At 46.0% G+C, this 14,643-nt stretch overlaps 1 protein-coding gene across 2 annotated transcripts in view; it reads left to right on the top strand.

The window, feature by feature from the left end:
* Window positions 1-217: 217 nt before the first annotated feature.
* LOC124024104 (IQ motif and SEC7 domain-containing protein 1-like) overlaps window positions 218-14,643 on the top strand; it is a 202,114-nt gene continuing 187,688 nt past the window's right edge. For both annotated transcript variants that reach the window (XM_046338141.1, XM_046338142.1), the window contains exon 1: window positions 218-823. In XM_046338141.1, coding sequence (XP_046194097.1) covers window positions 552-823 — 272 coding nt within the window. In that variant the 5' untranslated portion in view covers window positions 218-551. The remainder of the gene's footprint in view (window positions 824-14,643) is intronic.

Raw genomic sequence — 14,643 nt, 5'->3', positions numbered from 1 at the left:
GGGCACATAAGCTTCTACCATGTGGCTGAATATGAATGTGCTCAATTTTATTGGTCATAGATGCACTTGAATATCACATGTGGTTTGCTTGTTCATTGATTAACTGGTACAGCCTGCTTCAGGGTTGGCATTTGGGCAAATCACCTGTGGGAGAATGTCCTCAGCTCATGATAGAAAACAAATGAGAGAAAATAGACCACACAGTTCGAGCCTTTTCAACACTCCAATCCGTTATGTAGCCGATGTCAGAGATTGATACAGGGAGGAGGACGTTGCTATATTGTCGACGTGGGGACTGCTCGTCACGTCCCGTAAAGGGTTAAATGGCTTTCTGTCCTCAGAGCGGTAGCGGTAATCTGTGGATAGAGCTCGTAGCGCAGAGCTGGTGTACTACGACGACGTCTCGCTCAACTACCGACAATCACTCAACTTCTCCATTCACCCGGTAACAAACAATGGCGGAGCGACGGGCTAACCTTACACTGAACATGAGTGTGACAGCGCTCGATCTACCATTTGACGCGTGAGGAGAGAAGCAGCGCTACGGGGAGATGGAGCAGCCGAACCCAGTAACGGAGAACCCCAGCAAGGCGACGGAGTACCTGACGGAACTCAACAAGATCATTGACACCCAACAGGAGCTGCTGGAGATGCAGAGGGTTCGTATCGAGGACTTGGAACAGCAAGTAACGGATTTATGTTCTGAGAACGCCTGTTTGAAAGACCAACGCAAAGGGAACCGGGCCACCTGCCGCCTCCAACAGTGCAACGGTCTCCCGGCGTTTACGTATGGGGCCATCAAGGAGAATGTCATACAAGAGAAGTAAGTTCTGCGTTTCCTTTCCAGTCATAGCACTGTATAGGTGTATGCTGATTTAGACGGAGAAATAATGTAATTGGTGGTAAGGACCATTCTACCACGTTGGGTTAAAGTTTGTATCTCGAGAATATTTCTGCATGTAGGCTACACAATAAGACAGTCGCCGTGTTAGACATGGGAAAGTGTAGCGCCTAACGGTGTTATTTTCTCACAGGGCTGTGGGTGAATAAACCCCAGATGGAAACGCCGTCATAATCCGCTGCCGAGTCGGTTTGAATATAGCGAGTCTATACCCCCATCCAATCCTTATTGAGGATTTGTATGGATAGTTTCACATAGTATTTGTTAAGACAGTTTCACATTTAGAAATGGTGTGGATTTGGAAATCCCGCTTTGCGTAATGACAGAAGGAACCCTGGCGCGCGCCAAATCCACTTTCAGTTGATGAAGCAAATATACTTTCAGAGGAAACATGAGAGCCTTCGGCCATATCTTGCTCAGTGTCCATCTGTTAGATTATTGAATTTAATCCCTGTTGCTTTTTTTTTTTAGAACCAATGTTCATACATTCTTCAATCCATTGTTTGGGAAATGATGATTGCGCATAAGGTCGTTGTAGTAAATGAATGCAGGGGCCTTCAAACTTTATGCACAGGGACCCCGACCCAGGGACCCCCATTTATGTTAGCAAAAAAAATAAGTAACGTCTGTTATTAACAGGTGAATGATGATTGCAAGTAGAAGTAATTAAACATTTTAAAATGAATAGATTTTAAATGATTTTGACCTCCACAGTGAGTTGGAAGAAGTGTAAACTATATTATCTAGAATGGTGAAGGTACTAGAGTTTCCCGAGGTTGGTTTTATAGTCACACATTCGGACATTAAACAGACATTCGCCAAAAGCCATTTACAAATGTAAAAATCAATAACTAATTCACATTTTGTCACAGAATCATCAAACTAGCTATGATTTATTCTATAAATATATACTATACTTTTACAACCGTTGCTTTGAATAAAAATGCCAGTTCTGATTTGATAAAATGCATCCCATCTATGGACTTGGTGTATGTAGGAGCAATTTATTTTCGTGAATAGGGTGGTGAACCGAATCAAATCTTCTTAGTCACATGCGCCAAATACAACAGGTGTAGTAGACCTTACAGTGAAATGCTGAATACAACAGGTGTAGTAGACCTTACAGTGAAATGCTGAATACAACAGGTGTAGTAGACCTCACAGTGAAATGCTGAATACAACAGGTGTAGTAGACCTCACAGTGAAATGCTGAATACAACAGGTGTAGTAGACCTTACAGTGAAATGCTGAATACAACAGGTGTAGTAGACCTCACAGTGAAACGCTGAATACAACAGGTGTAGTAGACCTTACAGTGAAACGCTGAATACAACAGGTGTAGTAGACCTTACAGTGAAATGCTGAATACAACAGGTGTAGTAGACCTTACAGTGAAATGCTGAATACAACAGGTGTAGTAGACATCACAGTGAAATGCTGAATACAACAGGTAGACCGTACAGTGAAATGCTGAATACAACAGGTGTAGTAGACCTTACAGTGAAATGCTGAATACAACAGGTGTAGTAGACCTCACAGTGAAATGCTGAATACAACAGGTGTAGTAGACCTCACAGTGAAATGCTGAATACAACAGGTGTAGTAGACCTTACAGTGAAATGCTGAATACAACAGGTGTAGTAGACCTTACAGTGAAATGCTGAATACAACAGGTGTAGTAGACCTTACAGTGAAATGCTGAATACAACAGGTGTAGTAGACCTTACAGTGAAATGCTGAATACAACAGGTGTAGTAGACCTTACAGTGAAATGCTGAATACAACAGGTGTAGTAGACCTTACAGTGAAATGCTGAATACAACAGGTGTAGTAGACCTTACAGTGAAATGCTGAATACAACAGGTGTAGTAGACCTTACAGTGAAATTCTGAATACAACAGGTGTAGTAGACCTTACAGTGAAATGCTGAATACAACAGGTGTAGTAGACCTCACAGTGAAATGCTGAATACAACAGGTGTAGTAGACCTCACAGTGAAATGCTGAATACAACAGGTGTAGTAGACCTTACAGTGAAATGCTGAATACAACAGGTGTAGTAGACCTCACAGTGAAATTCTGAATACAACAGGTGTAGTAGACCTTACAGTGAAATGCTGAATACAACAGGTGTAGTAGACCTTACAGTGAAATGTTTACTTACGAGCCCCTATCCAACCATGCAGTTAAAAAAAATATGGATAAGAATAAGAAATAAAAGTAACAAGTAATTTAAAGAGGAGCAGTAAAATAACAATATATATACAGGGGGCGGTATAGAGTCAATGTGGGGGGGGGCGGTATAGAGTCAATGTAGGGGGGGGTTATAGAGTCAATGTTGGGGCGGTATAGAGTCAATGTGGGGGGGAGGTCAATGTGGGGGGCGGTATAGAGTCAATGTGGGGGAGGCGGTATAGAGTCAATGTGTGGGGGGGGTCCGGTACAGAGTCAATGTGGGGGGGCCGGTATAGAGTCAATGTGGGGGCGGTACAGAGTCTGTGGGGGCGGGGGGCGGTACAGAGTCAATGTGGGAGGGGGGCCGGTACAGAGTCAATGTGGGGGGGGTGCGGTATAGAGTCAATGTGGGGGGGGGCCCAGTTAGTTGAGGACAAAGTGGCAACTGACTGTGTAGATATGACAAACAACTCATTTTGAGCAGTGTCTGTTATACGTTTGCTCAATGGGTATAATGGTAAATCTGATCCCCGACGTCCTCAGACTCACTTGGATATATAGAGTTGTAGGTAAAGGAGAAAATATGGAACTAGGACATTAAAACACTGGCACAATTCTTTCATCCACATCCGTTCACATAAAATATGTCTTTCTGGCCGTTTTAAAAGGTTTGCGAATAGTTCTTTCTGCAAAGAATGAAAGGGATATGGTAATCCCGATGTAGGTGACATATTTTCTCCACTGATAGAATGGGTATAATGTGTGATAGTTGCACACCTCCTTGCTGAATTATGTAGAGCTGATTTGGGCCTGTTTTTTTTTGTCATGATCTTTTGTGAATAACCACATTTTCACCTATGCTTTGTGCTAGCAGTTTAACCAGAAGGGGACAGTTTAACCAGAAGGGGACCCCCCCCCCCCCCACGTTCAGCTGGAAGGTGGCGCATGGAACGCAAAAATATTCCTAAAAATATTTAACCTCCACACATTAACAAGTCCAATAGCTCAAATGAAAGATAAACACCTTGTTTATCTACCCAGCAAGTCAGATTTCTAAAATGTTTTACGGCGAAAACATAGCACATATTTATGTCAAACCACCACCAAAGACACAGCTAATTTATGCACACATGACTGTAAGTCGCTTTGGATAAAAGCGTCTGCTAAATGGCATATATTATTATTTATTATAATTTGCATAGCCAAGTTGAAAAAAATATGCAATCAACAAACGCAGGATTAAAAGAAAAATAATGCACTAACCTTTTGAAATCTTCATCAGATGACAGTAATATAACATGTTACACAGTACATTTATGTTTTTTTCAATAATATGCTATATATATCCATAAATCTCTGTTTACAATGATGCATCGTTCAAAAAATGCTACTCAAATGTCCTGAGAAATGACGATAGCTCCGGCAGATAATGTCAGCTAACAAGGAATACACATCATAAACTTTGACTAAATATGCATGTTCTACATATATATAGTTAGATACACTTCTTCTGAATGCAATCGCTGTGTTACATTTATTTTTAACGTTACAGGTTTCGTTCACTAGGCTATACTATGAGTCGGCGCTCAAAAAGTAGCATTATGGCTCCTCTATCTTGGAGTCCACACAAACCCAAATTTACCACATAAATATTCCCTTACCTTTGCTGTTCTTCCATCAGAAGACCTGGAAGGAATTATACTTACCAAAAACAGCCTTTAGTTTTGCAGTCTGTGTCTTTCGGTTCTCAAACACGACACATTTCACCAAAACGTCGAACTTACATATTATATGTCGACTAAACTTATCAAACTAAGTTCATAATCAAGCTTTAACATGTTATAAAGGTGTACAGCAATCGTGAGGACGAACAGAAACGCATGCATTGTATAATCGATCTTGGAAAAAAGACAGGACCGGAGCAGAGCGCGCATAAAAGTGACCTGTTTTTTCGCGTGACCGAAAGGTTTCGGCCAGCCAAAACTCTCGTGAGCGTGCGATTCTCACAATGAGAAGCCCCATTGAAAGCTGAGATCGCGCTGAAGACTGGCCCGAAACAAAGACATTTCTTCTGAAACTCGTCAGTCTATTCTTGTTCTGAGAAATTAAGGCTATTCCATGTTAGAAATTTCCAAGAAACTGAAGATCTCGTACAACGCAGTGTACTACTCCCTTCACAGAACAGAGCAAACTGGCTCTAATCAGAATAGAAAGAGGAGTGGGAGGCCCCGTTCCAAAACTGAGCAAGAGGACAAGTACATTTGAGTGTCTAGTTTGAGTCCTCAACCGGCAGCTTCATTAAATAGTGCCTTGCAAAACACCAGTCTCAACGTTAACCGTGAAGAAGCGACACCGGGGTGCTGCCCTTCTAGCAGAGTTGCAAAGAAAAAGCTATATCTCTGTCCAGTGTGTGTTCTTTTGCCCATCTTAATCTTTTCTTTTGACTGGCCAGTCTCATATATGTCTTTTTCTTTGCAATAATGTCTGTACTGTATTTCTGATTAATTTTATGTTATTTTAATGCACAAAAAATATTTGCTTTTCTTTCAAAAACAAGGACATTTCTAAGTGACCCCAAACTTTTAAATGGTAGTCTATGTTATGGTTCAGTCTTAGTTTTCCTTATCGCCACCGTGGAATGTCCATGATGATTCATCCACCTGTGTTCTTCGTTAGTCAGGCCTGACTAATTTAATATGACTGAAGATGCAGAATCTTATGCCTTCTAATAGGGAATAACAGACTTGTTTGAACTTGGACCACACACCCTCTAGACGGACTACATTGCCCTCTATCAAATCAACACTGAATTTTTACTCAAAACAAAAGTTTTAAAGTATGCTAGACATTTATAGAATAAACCATATCTAGTTTGATGTTTCTGTCACAAACAGTGAATTAGTTAGGATTTTTTGCCATTTTAAATGGCTTTCGGCAAATATCTGTTGAATGTGTGAATATAAACCAACTTTACCTCAGTAAACATTTTGGCATTGAGCGGAGTTCATTGCCAAAATGTTACCCGGTTTGGCATTGAGTTGAGAGACAATTTGAGAGACAATTTTGCAGTTTAAAAGCTAATTTCCGAGGCATGAATCAAATGGGCATGTGACCTGAATCTCGGCTTTTGGAATTTGATTCTCCCTGACTGTCTAGCTTTCTATTTGATTCTCCCCGACTGTCTAGCTTTCTATTTGATTCTCCCCGACTGTCTAGCTTTCTATTTGATTCTCCCCGACTGTCTAGCTTTCTATTTGATTCTCCCCGACTGTCTAGCTTTCTATTTGATTGTTAGTTTTCAAAGATGGTGTTATTTAAATATATTAGTATCTCGTTCTATCTGCTTTTGGTCGTTTAAGTTGACACTGAAACAGTTTTTCATCTGAAAGTTACCACTTAGACAGCTGCTGAACAGTTTTCTATACAGGAAAAAAACTAATTTGTGCCGATGATGAATGTCCTCCGTATTAAAGGAATAGTTTGAGATGTTGGCATTGAAGCCATTTATCTACTTCCCTAGAGTTAGATGAACAGGAACAGCTGGCAAGCCTAATATTCCTGTAGACTTCCAGTCATTGCGCTAATGCTAGTTAGCATTGGCTCATGAAACTACCTCAACTTCCTTCATACTGGATGAGGAGACATACAAATGGTAAGCATTATGGTATGCTGTTGCAGCTAGCTATTTTCATAATTATTTTTCACCCTCAACATTCTGGACCCCCTGCAGTACCTCGTGAACTTAGGTGCATTAATTCAGGGGTTTTCTAGTGGTCCGCCTACCCCAGTTTTAAAACCCCTGAATTAATGCACCCAGGCTGTATCACATCCGGCCGTGATTGGGAGGCCATAGGCTGGCGCACAATTGGCCCAGCGTCGTCCGAGTTTGACCGGTGTGGGCCGTCTTTCTAAATAAGAATTTGTTCTTAACTGACTTGCCTTGTTTTATTTGTATTATTCATAGTATATTAAACATCAGTTCTACTACCTGACATGCAATGCCAACAGGACATCGTTCTACTACCTGACATGCAATGCCAACAGGACATCGTTCTACTACCTGACATGCAATGCCAACAGGACATCGTTCTACTACCTGACATGCAATGCCAACAGGACATCGTTCTACTACCTGACATGCAATGCCAACAGGACATCGTTCTACTACCTGACATGCAATGCCAACAGGACATCGTTCTACTACCTGACATGCAATGCCAACAGGACATCGTTCTACTACCTGACATGCAATGCCAACAGGACATCGTTCTACTACCTGACATGCAATGCCAACAGGACGTCGTTCTACTACCTGACATGCAATGCCAACAGGTCGTCGTTCTACTACCTGACATGCAATGCCAACAGGACGTCGTTCTACTACCTGACATGCAATGCCAACAGGACGTCGTTCTACTACCTGACATGCAATGCCAACAGGACATCGTTCTACTACCTGACATGCAATGCCAACCGGATGTTTCTCTACTACCTGACATGCAATACCATCTAGATGTTGCTCTAATACCCAACGTTAGTTATCCTCTGATTGTATTAGGCTGGGTTCATAGCATTGGTTGTTTCTCAAATAGCACCCTATTCCCTATATAGTCCCATAGAGCTCTGGTTCCCTAGTCCCTATATTGTCCAATAGACCTCTGGTCTGATGTAGTGCTCTACATAGGGAATATCCTGCCATTTGGGATGTATCAATTGCGTTGGTGGATAAAGGCTTTTAAGGAGATTAAGTGCACAGATAAAGTATTAATCTGGGATAGTTTTGTAAGGCATGCAGAGTCTTATCATCCAGTCTTTCTAGGCATCATTTAGATGAGAGGTAAAATATACAGAGCCTTCAGACAGTATTCAGACCCCTGGACTTACTCTGTTGTTACAGCCTGAATTCAAAATGGGTTTAATTTCTACACACAATACCCCTTCATGACAATATAAAAACGGTTTCAGAAAATTAGCATTTTTATTGAAAAACATACATAAATATTCACACCCCTAGGTCAATACATGTTAGAATCACTTTTGGTAGCGATTACAGTCTTTCTAAGAAAGTCTCTAAGAGCTTTGCAAACCTGGATTGTACCATATTTACCCATTTATTCTTTAAACTCTTCAAGCTCTGTCAAATTGGTTGTTGATCATTGCTAGACAACCATAAATAATAATAAATTTAAAAAACATCAGATCATGACATGTTCCTCCACAAACATGGAGATGGTTTCTAACTGTTTTCCAGCTATTAAACCCCGAGGGCCAGGGTTCTGGTCTAGAAGCACGGTTTTCCAGCTATTAAACCCCGAGGGCCAGGGTTCTGGTCTAGAAGCACGGTTTTCCAGCTATTAAACCCCGAGGGACAGGGTTCTGGTCTAGAAGCACGGTTTTCCAGCTATTAAACCCAGAGGGACAGGGTTCTGGTCTAGAAGCACGGTTTTCCAGCTATTAAACCCCGAGGGCCAGGGTTCTGGTCTAGAAGCACGGTTTTCCAGCTATTAAACCCCGAGGGACAGGGTTCTGGTCTAGAAGCACGGTTTTCCAGCTATTAAACCCCGAGGGACAGGGTTCTGGTCTAGAAGCACGGTTTTCCAGCTATTAAACCCAGAGGGACAGGGTTCTGGTCTAGAAGCACGGTTTTCCAGCTATTAAACCCCGAGGGACAGGGTTCTGGTCTAGAAGCACGGTTTTCCAGCTATTAAACCCCGAGGGACAGGGTTCTGGTCTAGAAGCACGGTTTTCCAGCTATTAAACCCCGAGGGACAGGGTTCTGGTCTAGAAGCACGGTTTTCCAGCTATTAAACCCCGAGGGACAGGGTTCTGGTCTAGAAGCACGGTTTTCCAGCTATTAAACCCCGAGGGCCAGGGTTCTGGTCTAGAAGCACGGTTTTCCAGCTATTAAACCCCGAGGGACAGGGTTCTGGTCTAGAAGCACGGTTTTCCAGCTATTAAACCCCGAGGGACAGGGTTCTGGTCTAGAAGCACGGTTTTCCAGCTATTAAACCCCGAGGGACAGGGTTCTGGTCTAGAAGCACGGTTTTCCAGCTATTAAACCCCGAGGGCCAGGGTTCTGGTCTAGAAGCACGGTTTTCCAGCTATTAAACCCCGAGGGACAGGGTTCTGGTCTAGAAGCACGGTTTTCCAGCTATTAAACCCCGAGGGACAGGGTTCTGGTCTAGAAGCACGGTTTTCCAGCTATTAAACCCCGAGGGACAGGGTTCTGGTCTAGAAGCACGGTTTTCCAGCTATTAAACCCCGAGGGACAGGGTTCTGGTCTAGAAGCACGGTTTTCCAGCTATTAAACCCCGAGGGCCAGGGTTCTGGTCTAGAAGCACGGTTTTCCAGCTATTAAACCCCGAGGGCCAGGGTTCTGGTCTGGTCGGTTTTCCAGCTATTAAACCCGAGGGCCAGGGTTCTGGTCTAGAAGCACGGTTTTCCAGCTATTAAACCCCGAGGGCCAGGGTTCTGGTCTAGAAGCACGGTTTTCCAGCTATTAAACCCCGAGGGCCAGGGTTCTGGTCTAGAAGCACGGTTTTCCAGCTATTAAACCCCGAGGGACAGGGTTCTGGTCTAGAAGCACGGTTTTCCAGCTATTAAACCCCGAGGGACAGGGTTCTGGTCTAGAAGCACGGTTTTCCAGCTATTAAACCCCGAGGGACAGGGTTCTGGTCTAGAAGCACGGCTTTCCAGCTATTAAACCCCGAGGGCCAGGGTTCTGGTCTAGAAGCACGGCTTTCCAGCTATTAAACCCCGAGGGCCAGGGTTCTGGTCTAGAAGCACGGCTTTCCAGCTATTAAACCCCGAGGGCCAGGGTTCTGGTCTAGAAGCACGGTTTTCCAGCTATTAAACCCCGAGGGCCAGGGTTCTGGTCTAGAAGCACGGTTTTCCAGCTATTAAACCCCGAGGGCCAGGGTTCTGGTCTAGAAGCACGGTTTTCCAGCTATTAAACCCCCGAGGGCCAGGGTTCTGGTCTAAAGCACGGTTTTCCAGCTATTAAACCCCGAGGGCCAGGGTTCTGGTCTAGGAGCACGGTTTTCCAGCTATTAAACCCCGAGGGCCAGGGTTCTGGTCTAGAAGCACGGTTTTCCAGCTATTAAACCCCGAGGGCCAGGGTTCTGGTCTAGAAGCACGGTTTTCCAGCTATTAAACCCCGAGGGCCAGGGTTCTGGTCTAGAAGCACGGTTTTCCAGCTATTAAACCCCGAGGGCCAGGGTTCTGGTCTAGGAGCACGGTTTTCCAGCTATTAAACCCCGAGGCCAGGGTTCTGGTCTAGAAGCACGGTTTTCCAGCTATTAAACCCCGAGGGCCAGGGTTCTGGTCTAGAAGCACGGTTTCTGGTCTAGAAGCACGGTTTTTCAGCTATTAAACCCCGAGGGACAGGGTTCTGGTCTAGAAGCACGGTTTTCCAGCTATTAAACCCCGAGGGACAGGGTTCTGGTCTAGAAGCACGGTTTTCCAGCTATTAAACCCAGAGGGACAGGGTTCTGGTCTAGAAGCACGGTTTTCCAGCTATTAAACCCCAGGGACAGGGTTCTGGTCTAGAAGCACGGTTTTCCAGCTATTAAACCCGAGGGACAGGGTTCTGGTCTAGAAGCACGGTTTTCCAGCTATTAAACCCCGAGGGACAGGGTTCTGGTCTAGAAGCACGGTTTTCCAGCTATTAAACCCCGAGGGCCAGGGTTCTGGTCTAGAAGCACGGTTTTCCAGCTATTAAACCCCGAGGGCCAGGGTTCTGGTCTAGGGAAGCACGGTTTTCCAGCTATTAAACCCCGAGGGCCAGGGTTCTGGTCTAGAAGCACGGTTTTCCAGCTATTAAACCCCGAGGGCCAGGGTTCTGGTCTAGAAGCACGGTTTTCCAGCTATTAAACCCCGAGGGCCAGGGTTCTGGTCTAGAAGCACGGTTTTCCAGCTATTAAACCCCGAGGGCCAGGGTTCTGGTCTAGAAGCACGGTTTTCCAGCTATTAAACCCGAGGGCCAGGGTTCTGGTCTAGAAGCACGGTTTTCCAGCTATTAAACCCCGAGGGACAGGGTTCTGGTCTAGAAGCACGGTTTTCCAGCTATTAAACCCCGAGGGACAGGGTTCTGGTCTAGAAGCACGGTTTTCCAGCTATTAAACCCCGAGGGACAGGGTTCTGGTCTAGAAGCACGGTTTTCCAGCTATTAAACCCCGAGGGACAGGGTTCTGGTCTAGAAGCACGGTTTTCCAGCTATTAAACCCCGAGGGCCAGGGTTCTGGTCTAGAAGCACGGTTTTCCAGCTATTAAACCCCGAGGGACAGGGTTCTGGTCTAGAAGCACGGTTTTCCAGCTATTAAACCCCGAGGGACAGGGTTCTGGTCTAGAAGCACGGTTTTCCAGCTATTAAACCCCGAGGGCCAGGGTTCTGGTCTAGAAGCACGGTTTTCCAGCTATTAAACCCCGAGGGCCAGGGTTCTGGTCTAGAAGCACGGTTTTCCAGCTATTAAACCCCGAGGGCCAGGGTTCTGGTCTAGAAGCACGGTTTTCCAGCTATTAAACCCCGAGGGACAGGGTTCTGGTCTAGAAGCACGGTTTTCCAGCTTTAAACCCCGAGGGACAGGGTTCTGGTCTAGAAACGGTTTTCCAGCTATTAAACCCCGAGGGACAGGGTTCTGGTCTAGAAGCACGGTTTTCCAGCTATTAAACCCCGAGGGACAGGGTTCTGGTCTAGAAGCACGGTTTTCCAGCTATTAAACCCCGAGGGCCAGGGTTCTGGTCTAGAAGCACGGTTTTCCAGCTATTAAACCCCGAGGGCCAGGGTTCTGGTCTAGAAGCACGGTTTTCCAGCTATTAAACCCCGAGGGCCAGGGTTCTGGTCTAGAAGCACGGTTTTCCAGCTATTAAACCCCGAGGGCCAGGGTTCTGGTCTAGAAGCACGGTTTTCCAGCTATTAAACCCCGAGGGCCAGGGTTCTGGTCTAGAAGCACGGTTTTCCAGCTATTAAACCCCGAGGGCCAGGGTTCTGGTCTAGAAGCACGGTTTTCCAGCTATTAAACCCCGAGGGACAGGGTTCTGGTCTAGAAGCACGGTTTTCCAGCTATTAAACCCCGAGGGACAGGGTTCTGGTCCAGCTATTAAACCCGAGGGCCAGGGTTCTGGTTTTCCAGCTATTAAACCCCGAGGGCCAGGGTTCTGGTCTAGAAGCACGGTTTTCCAGCTATTAAACCCCGAGGGCCAGGGTTCTGGTCTAGAAGCACGGTTTTCCAGCTATTAAACCCCGAGGGCCAGGGTTCTGGTCTAGAAGCACGGTTTTCCAGCTATTAAACCCCGAGGGCCAGGGTTCTGGTCTAGAAGCACGGTTTTCCAGCTATTAAACCCCGAGGGACAGGGTTCTGGTCTAGAAGCACGGTTTTCCAGCTATTAAACCCGAGGGCCAGGGTTCTGGTCTAGAAGCACGGTTTTCCAGCTATTAAACCCGAGGGACAGGGTTCTGGTCTAGAAGCACGGTTTTCCAGCTATTAAACCCAGAGGACAGGGTTCTGGTCTAGAAGCACGGTTTTCCAGCTATTAAACCCCGAGGGACAGGGTTCTGGTCTAGAAGCACGGTTTTCCAGCTATTAAACCCCGAGGGACAGGGTTCTGGTCTAGAAGCACGGTTTTCCAGCTATTAAACCCGAGGGCCAGGGTTCTGGTCTAGAAGCACGGTTTTCCAGCTATTAAACCCCGAGGGACAGGGTTCTGGTCTAGAAGCACGGTTTTCCAGCTATTAAACCCCGAGGGCCAGGGTTCTGGTCTAGAAGCACGGTTTTCCAGCTATTAAACCCCGAGGGCCAGGGTTCTGGTCTAGAAGCACGGTTTTCCAGCTATTAAACCCGAGGGCCAGGGTTCTGGTCTAGAAGCACGGTTTTCCAGCTATTAAACCCCGAGGGCCAGGGTTCTGGTCTAGAAGCACGGTTTTCCAGCTATTAAACCCAGAGGGACAGGGTTCTGGTCTAGAAGCACGGTTTTCCAGCTATTAAACCCCGAGGGACAGGGTTCTGGTCTAGAAGCACGGTTTTCCAGCTATTAAACCCCGAGGGACAGGGTTCTGGTCTAGAAGCACGGTTTTCCAGCTATTAAACCCCGAGGGCCAGGGTTCTGGTCTAGGAGCACGGTTTTCCAGCTATTAAACCCCGAGGGACAGGGTTCTGGTCTAGGAGCACGGTTTTCCAGCTATTAAACCCCGAGGGACAGGGTTCTGGTCTAGGAGCACGGTTTTCCAGCTATTAAACCCCGAGGGACAGGGTTCTGGTCTAGAAGCACGGTTTTCCAGCTATTAAACCCCGAGGGCCAGGGTTCTGGTCTAGAAGCACGGTTTTCCAGCTATTAAACCCCGAGGGCCAGGGTTCTGGTCTAGAAGCACGGTTTTCCAGCTATTAAACCCCGAGGGACAGGGTTCTGGTCTAGAAGCACGGTTTTCCAGCTATTAAACCCCGAGGGACAGGGTTCTGGTCTAGAAGCACGGTTTTCCAGCTATTAAACCCCGAGGGCCAGGGTTCTGGTCTAGAAGCACGGTTTTCCAGCTATTAAACCCCGAGGGCCAGGGTTCTGGTCTAGAAGCATGGTTTTCCAGCTATTAAACCCCGAGGGCCAGGGTTCTGGTCTAGGAGCACGGTTTTCCAGCTATCAAACCCCGAGGGCCAGGGTTCTGGTCTAGGAGCACGGTTTTCCAGCTATTAAACCCCGAGGGCCAGGGTTCTGGTCTAGGAGCACGGTTTTCCAGCTATTAAACCCCGAGGGCTAGGGTTCTGGTCTAGAAGCACGGTTTTCACGGCTCCTGCAGTTTTGCTTCGGTAATGCATTTTAAGTAACCACTGGCAAGTAAATATATTTTTCATAACGGTCACATATAGATGTCAGGTTTTGCCATAGACTTTCAATTTGATTTAAGTAACTAGGAGGGCTTTCCGGGTGGCGCAGTGGTTAAGGGCGCTGTACTGCAGCGCCAGCTGTGCCACCAGAGACTCTGGGTTCGCTCCCAGGCTCTGTCATAACCGGCCGCGACCGGGAGGTCCGTGGGGCGACACACAATATGCTCAGCGTCGTCCGGGTTAGGGAGGGTTTGGCCGGTAGGGATATCCTTGTCTCATCGCCCACCAGTGCACGCTAACCAAGGTTGCCAGGTGCACAGTGTTTCCTCTGACGCATTGGTGCTGCTGGCTTCCGGGTTGGATGCGTGCTGTGTTAAGAAGCAGTGCGGCTTGGTTGGGTTGTGTATCGGAGGACGCGTGACTTTCAACCTTTGTCTCCCGAGCCCGTACGGGTGTTGTAGCGATGAGACAAGATAGGAGCTACTAATAATTGGATACCATGAAATTGGGGAGAAAAAAGGGGTCAAATAAAGAATTAAATAAAAAAATGACTCGGCCTCTCCGGAGCATTCAATGTCATCTTGGTAAGCAACTTGTGTATATTTGGCCTGAAGGGTGACTTCATCTCCCAGTATTTGGTGGAAACATTTACATTTACATTTAAGTCATTTAGCAGACGCTCTTATCCAGAGCGACTTACAAATTGGTGCATTCACAAAGCAGACAGAACCAGGTTTTCCTCTAGGATATTGCC

This window comes from Oncorhynchus gorbuscha, linkage group LG03 (genome assembly GCF_021184085.1).
Source record: "Oncorhynchus gorbuscha isolate QuinsamMale2020 ecotype Even-year linkage group LG03, OgorEven_v1.0, whole genome shotgun sequence".
Lineage (NCBI taxonomy): Eukaryota > Metazoa > Chordata > Actinopteri > Salmoniformes > Salmonidae > Oncorhynchus > Oncorhynchus gorbuscha.
This window is presented reverse-complemented; position numbering and strand designations above follow the sequence as displayed.